Here is a 14,260-nt window from a genome sequence, read left to right as displayed (position 1 = left end):
ACCAGCAAACAAAGGACTTTATTAATTAAATAGAACAGAAAAGGAGAACCACAAAATAAAGGGGCCTCAAAGGGTCAAAAACAAAACTGGATAAATAAGAACTAACTTAAAAGTAACCATGAAGTAACACACTAAGAAAACAGAAAACTTGGAGTTTAGGACAGAACTCACTGCTAGCAACAGAGAGTAACAATGACTGACAAAGTAATGTAGTGAGGGCAGGCACTTAAATCAACAAGGCTTTTTGTAGATTTCATATCAAAATAAAAATTTTATTATATTTTTAAGAGTTATAATTGATTTTCTATCAATTAAATTTTAGGTACGGATGAATTACTTCTTAGAAAAGCTTAATTCCAGCCAACGAAAAGGCTAACCTTTCCTCAATCGATCGTAGAACAGCGCACAAAAAAAATGACGATCCTGTTGCAGTATACCTCAAAAAACTTGTATTTCAAAATTAACTGCTAGTCTAATTAAACAATTGCCATGCCAACTGCGTGACTGCATTATATCTCATGGGTGGCAGGCGTCAGTTTTAAATATGGTAATTCCCGCTACTTTGGGTGAGATCCATTGTCAGGGCACAGAATAAAAATAAAGAAATAAATAGCACAATGGAGAGAAGCGCCTTAAGAAAATGTGCCCCCAGTCACAAGGGCTGTTCAGCTATCGCGTATCGCACAACCTTTCCTGGGGCTGGAAAGAGGCGCGCAGAAGGCAGCAGCTACTTCTCATGTAGAAAAAGTTTTAGTACTGTATGTATATATATATATTCCTCCTTTGGGGGCAATAGGAAATGAATACCGTTAAACCTAGATTGCAATCGCGTACTCTAGGCTTAATCGAACATTATTAACAATTCTAAGTTTACTTAGCTAATATGTGATCGCTGTCAAATATTCTTCAGCGTCATGGGCAGATCTAAGGGATGTAAATACGTGGCCCCACCCCTCACCAAAATAATGAAAACAAAATATGGACTATTTTATTTTCTAAGCCAGTCTATAGAAAAGACCGGGGACCCCCTCCATAAATATAATTGGCGACTGATGGCCATCCCAATTAATATTGTCTGCTGGTTTCACTGATCAGTGTTTTATTATGATTATTATTATTATTATTTATTATTATTATCATCGTCATTATTATTATTATTATTATTATTATTATTGTTATTATTATTATTATTATTATTAATAATAATAATAACAATAATAATAATAATTGATTGTGTTTCTGGTATAAAATTGTGTCATGCCTCAGATTCAGAACTTTCAGGTTAAAACTCATCTTACGCAAGAAGCTCAGCTGCAGAGACTGAATCCTGGAACAGGCCACCAGCTAACCAAGAGCAGAATCTCAAGGCAAGATACTGGTCAACAAGAAGCACGGACCCTGAAACATGACGCCGGGACCCAAAACCACACAGCCAGTGATCATACTAGCAACTGACAAAAAACACAGGAGAAAGACAAACTACATCAAGCCCCACAAAAAAGCCCCTGAATCAAATATCAATCTGAAGACTACAAACCAAGAGCAATAAAGATGGAGAAACCCACACCAAGAGCTCACTGTTCGGTTTCATAAGGCTGAAATCTAATTGCCACCGGCTCAAACCAAGAATACAGAACTGGCTCAATTACCCATTTACTACTCAGAAACAATGTGACAAAAACTAGCCGAGAAGAGACTCCTCTCTGACGTGGCATATAGACATGGAATAATCTCTCTTAAGGATTTCAGAATCAATGTCAACTTAAAAACATATACAAAACAAAGCATTGCTTTTAAAACAATTATATTTAATGTGATCATCATATACTTAACTGGTGTTACATCTACTGTATTCAAAACCTTAGTATTGTAATGACCTATGGTCCAATTTTTAATGCGTGTTGCTATAAGCCACTGTGTTCTGTAAAGGAAGGGTGCAAAAGTATTGTGCGATCACCACGTGCTGCCATCTTAATATCCCCACTTCTCATAAACTGGCCACAACCATAAACGGAATGGGGGTAATGAGATGTAGTACCGTTAGCGTGTTAACAAAAACAAAGACGGCAAACGAAGTTCAGTACTGTTATCTACGATGAAGAAAACATAGAAAAACTAGCAATTTTACTATTATTTTTACCATTGATAAGCCATTTCCAAAGACTGTGCCCCTGTTAAGGTTTTTCTCAGTGAGATCCACCTTTGACATATCGCGTAACCATCCTGTTGACGGTTGTTCTGCATAAAGCACCATCTCTCTTCTCTGGATTATTTTAATTTATTTATTTATTTTATTAATTTATTTAATTAATTTTTATTTTGAGGATTTATAATTGAGGCCACAGGCAATCAATAATAGTATTTTAAGTTCTAATCACGAGGAAGTGCCAATTGCGGCATCACTTACGTCTGGCTTGTCATTCTGGCAAGAACGCAACAAGTATTTCGGTGTTTTTCAAAGATTGCAATGTATAGGTAAAAAGCCATTTTACAGGCTAAATCTTAGAGACCGACGTCATTATACGTATTTCAATTATGAAAAAAATGTATTATAACTCTGTAAACTACCCGTTGTTTAATTTGGCTCTTACTGTGCTATTGTTAGTATATAAAACTAAAGCATCCATTAGTTTTCGTAATGAGGGAGTGGATTTAGGGTGTGACAAATTGTTTCGAGACAAGTGCGGGATATAAAACGGTACCGCTGAGCAACTTCTGGATACGCTGTCGAACTGCAAAAGACCTTACAGAATGTAAGTATGTAGTTTGTTGATCCAGTACCTGTATTTATTTGTAATTTATGTAACTAATCTAGATGCTCCTCTCTCTCTCTCTCTCTCTCTCTCAAGAGAGAGAGAGAGAGAGAGACCAAATATTTATTGAATATAGACGGACATGCTAATTATTTAGGATTTATTTAGGCTATAAATCCCATGTATTCTTCATCGGCAGAAGATATTAGGGAAAAATAGATTCCTTGTGAAACAGATTGAGGTATTCTGCGTAACATTCGCATGAAACAAAAATGTATGGTGCCTCATTCTACAATCCGCAAAGTTACCTTAACGTGGATGCTATAATTCTGTAATATATAAGATTGACATCAGCGTTGCTAACTTTGGTCAGCTGGCTGGCTTGAGATTTTCAATTCCAGACACGTTTGCACGCTCATTTACATGTATGTAACAGTTTTATTACCTTATAAACAGTCTGTAGGGCTTGCAAAGTACCCCAACGCTTTTGATGTAACCAAATTTTAGGTTTGTAATGGAACAATATAGATTTGCAGCGTGAGTTTCACGCTAGATGCGTGAGAGTTGGCAACAATGGATTATGTTTTCGCGGCTTGATGATTATTATCCATGAACGAGGGAAGATAGGAGCGGGAGGTGCCGCACCGATCCGCTTAGCCAGCTGCGGCGTCAGCTGAGTTGAAAGACGAAGCTATCGATTTACCGGTCAGTCTACATTCCCGTCCTCACCTATGGTCACGAGCTTTGGGGTCATTACCGAAAGAATGAGATCAGTCATACAAGCGACGGAAACGAGCTTCCTTCGCAGGGTGCCTTGGGGATCGGGTGTGGAGCTCAGACATTTGGGAGAGATTCAGAGAAAAAGCGATGCTCCTCCCACGGAGCTTGCTGAGATTGTTCTGGCATCTGGCTAGGATGATTTGGACATGTCCAACCAGGCAAAGACCCTAGGGCAGCTATATATCTCAGCTGGACTGGGAAGGCCTCAGTATCCCTTTGGAGGAGCTGGAGGTGGTTACTGGGGAGAGGAAGGTTTGGGCATCTCTGCTTAGACTGCTGCCCTTGATGGATGAATAGATGTTTCCAAGTGGTCTTATGCATGTGCTCCTGATTACGTTCCAGGGTTTATCTAGCAGGACTGGTGGTGCTGTTGTCGGTTGCAGTGGTCGAAGCAGGAGTAGGGTAAGACTCGCCATAATCATCACGTACAGTAAAGCTAATATTTACCATTTGGTGTTGTTGGCACGGCCGGGAGGTGGCCAGAATGCCACTGGTTTGCGTTGACTTATCTGTGTCATTCCAGTAATTCCAGCGAGTCCAGCTTCTGCACTGAAACCAAGGAATGTCTGTTGTTTGATCTGGTGTGCAAGACCTCAGATTTTGAGGTAAGTGTTTTGAGGAGGACACATGTATGCATACCTCTCCATGGGCATTCAATCATGGAACGCTTCCCACTAATCCTTGGTAGAATGCATTGGTAAGCTTCGTTCCTGAAGACGTCCTTGTCCTGAAGATGCTTCTGCTACTCCTTTCTGTTGAATGTTCTGGTTTGTCGCACTTACCGTGGTCTGACCGTGAGCCTTAGGGTGGCCATCGTTGCTTGACGTGACCCCTTTCCTTTGACAAGTACCATGCTGAAATGCTCAGAGGCATTGCCATGTTTATGGGTATATGTACATGCGTTGTTTTGAAGGTATATTGCTTTGGTACATGACCTTACCATAAAATGGATTCCGGGCAACGTATAATGAGTCTAAGCCCCCTCCAGGTCCGTCACTACAGCTCAGCCAGGTGGGTGTCAACAGATGTGGAGTCCCACTTCCTGGATATAGCTCAAGTTACAGGCTTCTCAAGACTCTACAAATACATCAACGGTGCTAATGTAGATGGTGAGGCCACACCTTCCTCATTTATTTCATGCATCTCTCTGTGTCAACAACCATCTTACTATTCTCACATTTCCTGGCAGGTGACAAGATTGACATGACATCTCCCGTAGTCATGAAAGTGGAGGAGGATAAGAGCTTTTGGGAGTCCACCGTCTTCACCGTCAACTTCCTGTTGCCCTCGGCCTTCCAGGGGAACGCTTCTGCACCCACAGACTCCACGGTGACGTTACTGTCTGCAGCTCCTTCTGATATAGTGGTTCTCAAACTATGGTATACATACCACTAGTACACACTCCCTCTAGTGGTAGGCATAGGTATGTCCTTTTTAAACAGTCAAAGAAGATGTGTTGGGAGCCTGACACTGCTTCAAGTGGTACGTGGTGTGAAGAGTTTGAGAACCACTGCTCCATTGTGAATAGAATATATGGAATATTCCCATTCATCCTTGTTATAACTCCGATTACCCTAGAAGTGTGGAAGTCTGAGCACTGTTTTGGTTTTGCTCACCTACGAGAGCTTCTGCTCTCCACTCGGCCCAGGTCTACTTCACAGACATGCCTGACATGAAGGTGTATGTGAGAGACTACGGCGGCTTAATGATGTCTATAACAGACGCCATCAACAGGAAACGGCTGGCTAAAAACCTGAAGGAAGTCAACGCTTCGTACGTGGAGGAGTTCCACTTCGCGGTGGAGTATGACAGGTATACGGCGGGTCTCGGGGCAGGTGCTGGGGGTGTCATGCCCCCTGTGCTTATGTCCAACGCAGCTGACCTCACTTCCTCTGTGTGAGTTGTTTGTATTTTAGAGAGAACCCATTGGCATGTCTGTGTGCTGGTGAAGCGCTAAGACTAATCCGTAGAGTCGTCGTCAGATTTCGTAATGATTTGTGTCTTTTCACAGCCGCACAAAGATCCTGAACAGACACAACGAGGTGTGGTACGTGGTTAAAGGAGACCCCGTGTGTTCTGACCCAGATGGGACCCAAAACGGCACCAGATAGCCATGAGATCCCGCAAGCTGAGGGCGTCAGACAGGGGCTCCTGGAGAGAATTTGGGGAGGGGGCGTGGTAGATAGTAACAGGGAAGATGGAGCCTCAAATATTCATGCAAGTCACTCATCTGCAGTAACGTAGTTGTCAGTATAGAAAATCCTGCCGCTTGTGTTCATACTTGTGCATATAGTTTATGGTGGTGTGGCATCTTGACTTAGAATGAGCTTGTATTTTATTAGCTTTAGAAATATTCCCGACCTGAAAGTGATGTCTTAGATATTGTGAATAAATCAAGACTTCTGCAATATCTTTTAGTTTTGTGTTTACCTTAAGCTGTAAAAGGGCTGTACATAGGTGGCCAACAGGCCTGTGTTCAGTTACAGTTGTGGGTTGACATGTCTAGACTGCTGGAAGGGCTGAACTGAGTGTGGAATTCAGATGATGTGTGTTTTCCGGTTGAATTTGTGTGGTTGACGTGGTCGTTTCTGGCCCTGAAGGTTAGGATGGATGGCTGTCGGTTTAAATCCCATGGGCGGGGGGGGGGGGGGGGGGGGGGGGCAGAGTAATTTCACTGTTGGGTCCTTCTGAAGGAGCCCTAACCTGATTTACTCCAGGTACCGGCTTCACCCATCTTCCTCAACTGTACCTTGCTTTGGATTAAAGTGTCATAAATAAGGGAAGTAGACTGAATACAGCAAATCCAGAGCACAGCCGGTACAATTATGCCGACACGCCTAAATGCGTTTTGTGACACTTATGGGGACCCAGACATCGATACTCCAGCCATCGTGTACCTGCTGTCTTTGACACTGACTGCAGTCATGACTGCTGAGACGTATAAGGGTTCCATGGGCCCATGGAAATATGAGCAGTCTGAGGTAAACCATCTGAACACGATTCATCCTTTATCAGCATCAATGCCCCTCCCCCACCTCCTTCAAAATGGGAAATAGGATAACCTTTTCCTCCAAAAGAATTTCTCTTTTTGGACCAAAGGCCTTTAAATGCAACGAATAAAGTCCAATTTATAACTAAAATGATAATTTTCAGATGTATCATATTGATACTTGTACTGAAATTCAACATAGAAAGTGGTGAAGTAAACAGCCAATGTATGAGTGTGAAAGATTAAGATATTCGACATAATGAATTTTTCATCAGGCACGTGGAGAGATGGCCCCCATTGCCTGAAATATTAAGAAGTGCTTCCCTGAAAAGGCCCCCGCGGATACCTTTTACTGTCAAGCACCTACCCTTCCAAAAGTCGCTACACCGCCCCGTTCTTCACTGCACACAATAGGGCTGTGTGAGTTTAGTGTGCCTATCGGTAGACGTTTTGTTAAGCAAACAATTTTGATTCTCTATAAAACCAAGAGAATTTTATCTTGAAACATAACACGATAAAGACGCAGCTACCTTTTTTGGGATTACTACGATAGACCGTGTTGCTCGGGGACGTTGCGACATCTTCTGGCAACCTTATGAATAACTGGTGTGATGGCGAACAAGACTTAAGTTTCAAACTCCAGTTAAACGCTGCCCACAACGATCTGAATAAAGGCTGGCAGTACTCCACAAAATCGATCCAGGTGACGCTAAGCTTTCAGTTTGATTAGCTCACTCGTGTATTTATAGCCCAATTTGAAACGTAATTTAAATATTTCTTACTTATGCCTCAATATCTGAAAAGCAATTGAAGCCTCTCTCAAAGACTTTAAGGACTCTCATCCAAACCTCATCCTCATTAATTAGCTTAAGTGGAGAATTTGTCATAACGGTACCTTTTTGAGTTTTGAGGTGACAGGCATCTGGCTGCGAAACAAGGAGGAGACGTCATCTACCACTCTTGGACCGCAATATCTCCCATGACGTGAATCACTGCGACATTGTGCTCCAACTGTATAGTTAAACCTGTGACAAAGTTGGAAATCAGGTATCGGACTGTGATTAAACATAAAACTACCTTTGAAATATAATGCATCCCATGCATCACCACCAGTCGAATATGCACAGGTGTCAATTAACTGAAGTAGCTGCATTACATCCATAAAAAAAATTACTTGTCAACGAGGATGGCGAAGAATGTATATATCCGCCCGGCAAATGAAAGTGAGCCGAGTCACAACGAGCCTCCAAATAACTACAACTTTTCATGCAATAGTATGATTTCATGCAATAGTAAAAATACAATAACACGTTGCCCATTCAAATTTCGGTGATAAGATTCGGGGACGCAGAACTACATACACAAAGCGCCCTCCCTGTCCTGAAACCGTCCCGGTGTCGTTTATCTTATCAGTGAGCTCAGATCAGCTCAGACTCGCTGATTTTACATCTAGGCAGGGATTGCAGGTGGACCATCTGAGCAGCGCCCGGGTAGGAGTGTCAGCCAGGTAGCGTTTTATTACTCTCGCCATGGACCAAAGTCCGATGAATGTGCTCTGCCGGTTCTGGATCCCTGCCTTTCTCGCTTTCCGTCCATTCCTTTACCCCCCATTCCATCGGGCTCGGACCGCCGTGGTGCCCACAGAAGGGCTCGGCGTGACGGTGGCCTTATCATCCTTCTGTTCTCCACCAAGATGAGTGTGTTTCAAGCGGATCGACCCCCAACCACGGCGTTACACCTCACGGATTATCCGACGGACCCGATGTCCAAAGAGGGATCCTCCACGTGTAAGTAGTCTGAAGATCGCGTCCTTTAACCCGGGAAGACATGATATGGTGCACAAGTTGAAACAAGCTTCTTTTGATTACCATTCTCAGTATATAATGCTTGCATCCGTTGGGATGGCGATCTCACATTGCCGTGAAAGGGGGAGACACTGGGCTGCCACTTCACGCTCACACAAGAAATCTTACGGAAAATCTATATTATTCCATTATAAACCTAAACTTAATTACATAAAAGGCGTTGGGGTAGTTTTCAAACTCTATGGACTATTTACAGGGTAATAAAACTGCTACATACACGTAAATGAGTCTGCAGACCTATCTCTAATTGAAATCGTTGTTAATACTCTAAGATTTCGTCTGATTACCTTGATCTGCATCATTCGTTGTAGTGACATCAGAAAATAGCGATAATTTGCAGGTGTGGGCAGTTTTCCCATACGTTTTGTCGTTAGTGCCACATAACTGGCAAGCACGAGTGATTATGTAAAGTTTATCGATGAATAGCCTTATAGCTCTGCGTATGGCAAACAGTTAATGGTCAGGTCACTTCGTGATCCGCCTTCCACATCTGGTCACATGATGAGACAGACTTCGATATTTCTACCTACACTCTACTGCTGTCGCTGATTTTACAAAGCAGCTATAGCAACATAAAATACTCAAGTGATTCATGCCGACCCTCCAAGTGCCAGTGACGGCCAAATGAGGCTCCATTGACCATTTGCTGCATTTTCTGACTCCAGTAGATGGTGCTCTCTGTTCATATAAGGGCTCAAAGCATGCCTCAAAGCAAACCAAGAGTGCCCTCTAGTGGGGTCAACAAAATACAGCAAATGGTTCATGAAGCTTCATTTGGCCATCACTACAAAGGTCCATCTGCATGTGTGATCTTGCAGTCATCAGAGGAGAATTCTGGACTGCAAGGAGAATTTCCCCACAGTGGGAGCAGGTCTACATCCACAAACATGGATCTAAACCATGCATCTACAAACGTATTACGTTTGTATGGAAGCATCAGCTGTGCACTCGAGTGATATTGCGCAATAATCGGTGCAGACGTACCTGTGGGGACGTGCGTATCAGCAGGGACTGGTTTGTTGCTTCTGGGGGCCTCATTCTTCTGGGGGCCACACTCAAAAATCACTTCGGGTCCTCCACATATTTTCCAGAACTAAACAAATCGCTAGCAAGATGGGTGAGAAGATTGTCGATAGCTTGATGGTTAACAAAACATGCTGCTTCAGCGTTTCCTATAAGGAATGCATTTATTTAATATCTGGTGTAGTGACTATTTGTGACCATGGGGGGGGGGGTTCCCACACAAATGCATGGTTTGAGTGGTAATAAAATTCACCGTTGGGAATCAGAAATGAAGAAAGATAATGACAAAATTCAAACCTGAGGACATGTTTAGAAGCTGTGTCTACCCTTGTGTGTGTGGGTGTGTATCCCTGTGTATGTCGGAGTGTCCCTGTGTGTGTGGGTGTGTATCCCTGTGTATGTCGGAGTGTCCCTGTGTGTGTGGGTGTGTATCCCTGTGTATGTCGGAGTGTCCCTGTGTGTGTGGGTGTGTATCCCTGTGTATGTCGGAGTGTCCCTGTGTGTGTGGGTGTGTATCCCTGTGTATGTCGGAGTGTCCCTGTGTGTGTGGGTGTGTATCCCTGTGTATGTCGGAGTGTCCCTGTGTGTGTGGGTGTGTATCCCTGTGTATGTCGGAGTGTCCCTGTGTGTGTGGGTGTGTATCCCTGTGTATGTCGGAGTGTCCCTGTGTGTGTGGGTGTGTATCCCTGTGTATGTCGGTGTCTCCATGTTTGTGTGTATGTGTGACCGTGCCCTGATTAACCGCACTGCCTTGTGGCCTTGAGTTTAATCTGTGACATGGTCCTCTGCTCCCCAGCCCAGTATAGTAAGAAGGAGGAGGTGAGCCTTGGGGGGCAAATGGCGGACGCATGTCCCATCTGTGGGGACAGGGTGTCGGGGTACCATTACGGCTTGCTGACCTGTGAGAGCTGTAAGGTAGGACATGCTGCAGTAAAAACACACACTTGGCTCATCACGCACACAACCCCGCCGGCCTTCCTGTCTGCGTGACTCTCACGTTCTTGTACTCAGTTATTCTGGTCGATCTGAACAAATGTCAGAAATACAGGCAACCCTCCACTTACGCGAAACCGATGTAAGTGAATCTGGGCTTGTGCAAAAAAAATATCCAAGAGATGCAGCTTGCGGAAGTTTCCAGAAGTAAATTTTATGTACCAGAGTTAATGCAAAAAAGCGACATATGTCTGTAAGTAAATTTACACTTTATCTTTTCTTTTATTTAATGTGTTCTTTAGTGCATACTATCGGTATATATTTCATGCAAGGTGTTTTTTGTGGTATGGGAAGGTCAAATCAAACTCACATAAGGGTTTGTGGGATGGATTACTTATGTCAGCTGAGAACTACCTGTATGTGAAAATAGTTTACATTTTTTTCCTGCCCCTGTGTGCGCGTGATGCCTCCGCATCTGTTTACTTAGCAGTAGGCTAAATTTGTCCGTATGAACACGGCAAAAAAACCTATAAAACACACATAGTATGTCTTTGCCTCACTGTAGCTCTCCTTCAGGCTTAGACACACACACGCCTCCTCATCTGTCTCCCCGCAGGGCTTCTTCAAGCGATCCGTGCAGAACAACAAGCTGTACACCTGCACCGAGCAGCAGAGCTGCCCCATGGATATGGCCCAGCGCAAGCGCTGCCCTCACTGCCGCTTCCAGAAGTGCCTGGCGGTCGGGATGAAGAAGGAGGGTGTGTGTCTGAGGGCCCGACCCAGGAGAGGGATGGCAGAGCCCAGGGGACGGCGACGGGGCCACGTCTGTTCAATGCTTAGCGCTAAATCACGTGACACCTGCGTGCTATGTGCTTATGAGGCAGGGAGGAAAATGACTGGTGCAGAGAAATGTCCAGTCAGATTGTAGAGTGGGCGGGACCAACCAATCTCTTGGACCCCCTCCTTTACAATCTGATTGGTTATCTCTCGGAACCAATCGGATTTCCTTCTGGCCTCAGAACATTTTTCTATAAGTCAAACTCCCAAGAGCATGTTTGAAGGACAGAATGGTGTTGGCAGTAACCGATGGCCCCCTAGTGGCCACACCCCATACCAACGGATGATTAATTCAGACTGCAAGTCCCCCGATGACAGCCTGGCTGCATAGCACCAGCAAATGTGTCCTTTTATAGTTCACCCATGAAGCAGTAAATCTCTGCTGGAAGTACTCATGACCCAGATAAAGTTCACTGATAGCTGACTCCTCACTGTGTGTGTGCGTGTGCGTGTGTGTGTGCATCTCTCCTACCCTGTTCTTAAACCGCGAGTCTCAGAACAATTTTTTTTGCGTTAATCGACATGATATAAGGAACAGTGGTAATAAAGATCTGGCAGCAGAAGTGTGGCGTTACATAAAGTATAAGCCAGCGTTTATGGGCCTGAATATCAGATGGATAATTGGTGCCTGAGGTTGTTTGCAGAGCAGTGCTTCAGTGGAGGTTCAGCCGTGGAGCGCTGCGGTAAATTACGGTAGCTAATTATGGAGTGCGGCAGAATATTTAACGTGTGTATAACACTAACTGTTTGGCTTCGACAGCAGTCAGAGCGGATCGAATGAGGGGCGGGCGGAACAAATTTGGACCTCTGTATCGCAGGGACAGGCAACTGAAACAACAGAGAGAAGCCTCTCACCAGCCAGGCAGCGCCCCCTACAGGAGCAGGCTGGAGGGCACTTTGCCACACCTGCCTTCGACACACGATTTTCATTTGCTGACCAGCCCTTCAACAGTTCTCCCCTCTGACCCCTTCCACCAATCACAGCTCCAGCCTTCAATGCCTGGCCAATCAGAATGTCCAATTATTCTGGACTGCACCATAAGCAGAGACAGAACCCTGGCCCCACCCACCTTCCCTGCCACTGGACTGTACCATTCCAGCTTTCAGGGGTATGCACAGAGTAAGACAGAGTTTTTCCTGAGCTACAGCCAGACCCCAGCTACCCCCAGCTCTGCTGCCACGCCCCCCACCCTGCTTGCCCCACCCTCGGAGTCCTGCCTCTTGGCTGAACTTCTCGACGGGGAGCCAGAGGAGGCTGAACTCTGTACCCGGGTCCTAGGCAGTCTGCAGAGGGAACAGGCCAGCCGCGGGAAACACGACAGACTCAACACCTTCAGCATCATGTGCAAGATGGCTGACCAGATGCTGTTTGGGCTGGTGGAGTGGGCCCGTGGCTGTGCTCTCTTCAAGGACCTAAAGGTGTGTTGGCCTACGCAGACCTGCACAGACACAGCGCAGAGGTGAAGGGAGCACGACCCTAAGATGCAGTGTGGTTAAGTCTTGAGGGAAAGCCGACTTCTGACCATCAGATAACAACCTGAAAGATTCAAGTAAATAAACCACCATACAAGTATAATTCACCACTTCCTGTGCAAAAGAGGACCTACTGGTAGTCAGGGCTGTATTTCCAGAAGATAACAGTAACGTCCACATAGCCTGGTAAAGACTGACCTACCTTCAGTAATCTCACATCATTTGAAATATGACCCAGAGCGGACATTAAATTAATTTAACAGACACTTTTATACAAAGTGACACTTCGAGAGTCAGCTAGTCTCCGGAGCAATTCGGGGTCGAAGGCCTTGCTCAGTAGCCCAACAGTGACATCAATTGGTCCGGCCCTGGGATTTGAACCGACAACCTTCCGATCACATTGAGCCACACACTGCCCACACATGCATTTAACAGATAAGTGTAAAAGACGTGCGTCATTTTTTTTTTAACCATACCGGCTGCTTTTATCCAAAATAATATCAATTATTTACCACTACACATTTTGATGGAGTATTTCTGTTCGGTTACCTTCCTCGTGACAGCATGGTGCCCCCTGCTGGTGTAATAATGTGCTCTAAATGGCAGGTGGAGGACCAGATGTGCCTGCTGCAGAGCTGCTGGAGCGAACTGCTGGTGCTGGACCATCTACACAGACAGGTGGCCTTTGGGAGAGAGAGCAGCATCTACCTGGTTACCGGACAGCAGGTACCGTGACGCGGAGCTGGGGGGGGGGGCAGCTGTCACAGTCGAGGCCGCAGGGGGCCCTGCTTAGGGAGGGTGTGCTAATGGCACATTTCCTGCCCTCTCTCTCTCCCCCGTCCCCCTCAGATCGAGGTGCCCACCATCCTGTCCCAGGCTGGGGTCACTCTCAGCAGTCTTGTGTCCAGAAGTCAGGACCTGGTGTCCAAACTGAGGCTCCTACAGCTTGACAAGCAGGAGTTTGTCTGCCTGAAGTACCTGGTGCTGTTCAATCCTGGTGAGCCTCCGTGCCTGTGTGTGTCTTTATATGTCCCTGTGTGTGTGTATCCATCCCTGTTTCTGCCCCTGTGTGTGTGTGTGTATATGTGTGTGTATCCATCCCCGTTTCTGCCCCTGTGTGTGTGTATCCATCCCTGTTTCTGCCCCTGTGTGTGTGTGTATGTGTGTGTGTATCCATCCCTGTTTCTGCCCCTGTGTGTGTGTGTGTGTGTGTGTGTGCATGAGGGCGCCCTCATTAACCACAGGCATCTCCTGTCCTCGCTGTAGACGTCAAGTCAGTGCAGGACCGTGAGCAGGTGGAGCGGACCCAGGAGCGGGTGAACCGGGCCCTGATGGACCACACGCTGAAGACGCACCCGAGCCAGGCAGACAAGTTTGGACAGCTGCTGCTCAAGCTGCCACAGGTGCGCAGCCTTGGCCTGCAGGTGGAGGAGTACCTGTACCAGCGCCACCTACTGGGCGACCTGCCGTGCAACTCACTGCTGACTGAAATGCTGCATACCAAGCACACCTGACAGGGGCCGGGTGCGTTTCATAGGAACCCCAAAAAGGACGGCGTCTCCAAGGATGCACGTGATGGCAGATATTGTGGCTTAAAAAGGATTTTT

At 45.5% G+C, this 14,260-nt stretch overlaps 2 protein-coding genes across 2 annotated transcripts; both read left to right on the top strand.

Moving 5' to 3' along the window:
• The first annotated feature begins 2,527 nt into the window (after positions 1 to 2,527).
• Positions 2,528 to 5,943, top strand: soul5 (heme-binding protein soul5). The gene is made up of 7 exons (XM_048990760.1): positions 2,528 to 2,753; positions 3,876 to 3,935; positions 4,057 to 4,138; positions 4,522 to 4,642; positions 4,723 to 4,862; positions 5,182 to 5,345; positions 5,545 to 5,943. Coding segments are annotated over exons 1-7 (669 nt in total). The 5' UTR covers positions 2,528 to 2,751; the 3' UTR covers positions 5,645 to 5,943.
• A 1,892-nt stretch (positions 5,944 to 7,835) lies between these two features.
• nr5a5 (nuclear receptor subfamily 5, group A, member 5) lies at positions 7,836 to 14,248 on the top strand. The gene is made up of 8 exons (XM_048990682.1): positions 7,836 to 8,029; positions 8,167 to 8,309; positions 10,207 to 10,325; positions 10,960 to 11,101; positions 11,941 to 12,599; positions 13,260 to 13,379; positions 13,503 to 13,650; positions 13,920 to 14,248. The coding sequence occupies exons 2-8, from the start codon at positions 8,216 to 8,218 to the stop codon at positions 14,165 to 14,167; spliced, it is 1,530 nt and encodes a 509-aa protein (XP_048846639.1). The 5' UTR covers positions 7,836 to 8,029; positions 8,167 to 8,215; the 3' UTR covers positions 14,168 to 14,248.
• The last annotated feature ends 12 nt before the right edge of the window (positions 14,249 to 14,260 follow it).

This window comes from Brienomyrus brachyistius, chromosome 22 (genome assembly GCF_023856365.1).
Source record: "Brienomyrus brachyistius isolate T26 chromosome 22, BBRACH_0.4, whole genome shotgun sequence".
In the NCBI taxonomy this organism is placed as follows: domain Eukaryota; kingdom Metazoa; phylum Chordata; class Actinopteri; order Osteoglossiformes; family Mormyridae; genus Brienomyrus; species Brienomyrus brachyistius.
The sequence above is the reverse complement of the archived record's forward strand: the minus strand, read 5'-3'. Positions and strand labels throughout refer to the sequence as shown.

Bases quoted from the DNA above. Each gene is read 5' to 3' on its own strand.
- soul5 (XM_048990760.1), top strand. The intron at 4,139-4,521 runs GTAAGTGTTTTG...AGCCCCCTCCAG, and splicing joins GCAAGACCTCAGATTTTGAG to GTCCGTCACTACAGCTCAGC. The intron at 4,863-5,181 runs GTGACGTTACTG...CACTCGGCCCAG, and splicing joins CTGCACCCACAGACTCCACG to GTCTACTTCACAGACATGCC.
- nr5a5 (XM_048990682.1), top strand. From the start codon at position 8,216: ATGAGTGTGTTTCAAGCGGATCGACCCCCAACCACGGCGTTACACCTC. The intron at 8,310-10,206 runs GTAAGTAGTCTG...TCTGCTCCCCAG, and splicing joins CAAAGAGGGATCCTCCACGT to CCCAGTATAGTAAGAAGGAG. The intron at 13,651-13,919 runs GTGAGCCTCCGT...TCCTCGCTGTAG, and splicing joins CCTGGTGCTGTTCAATCCTG to ACGTCAAGTCAGTGCAGGAC.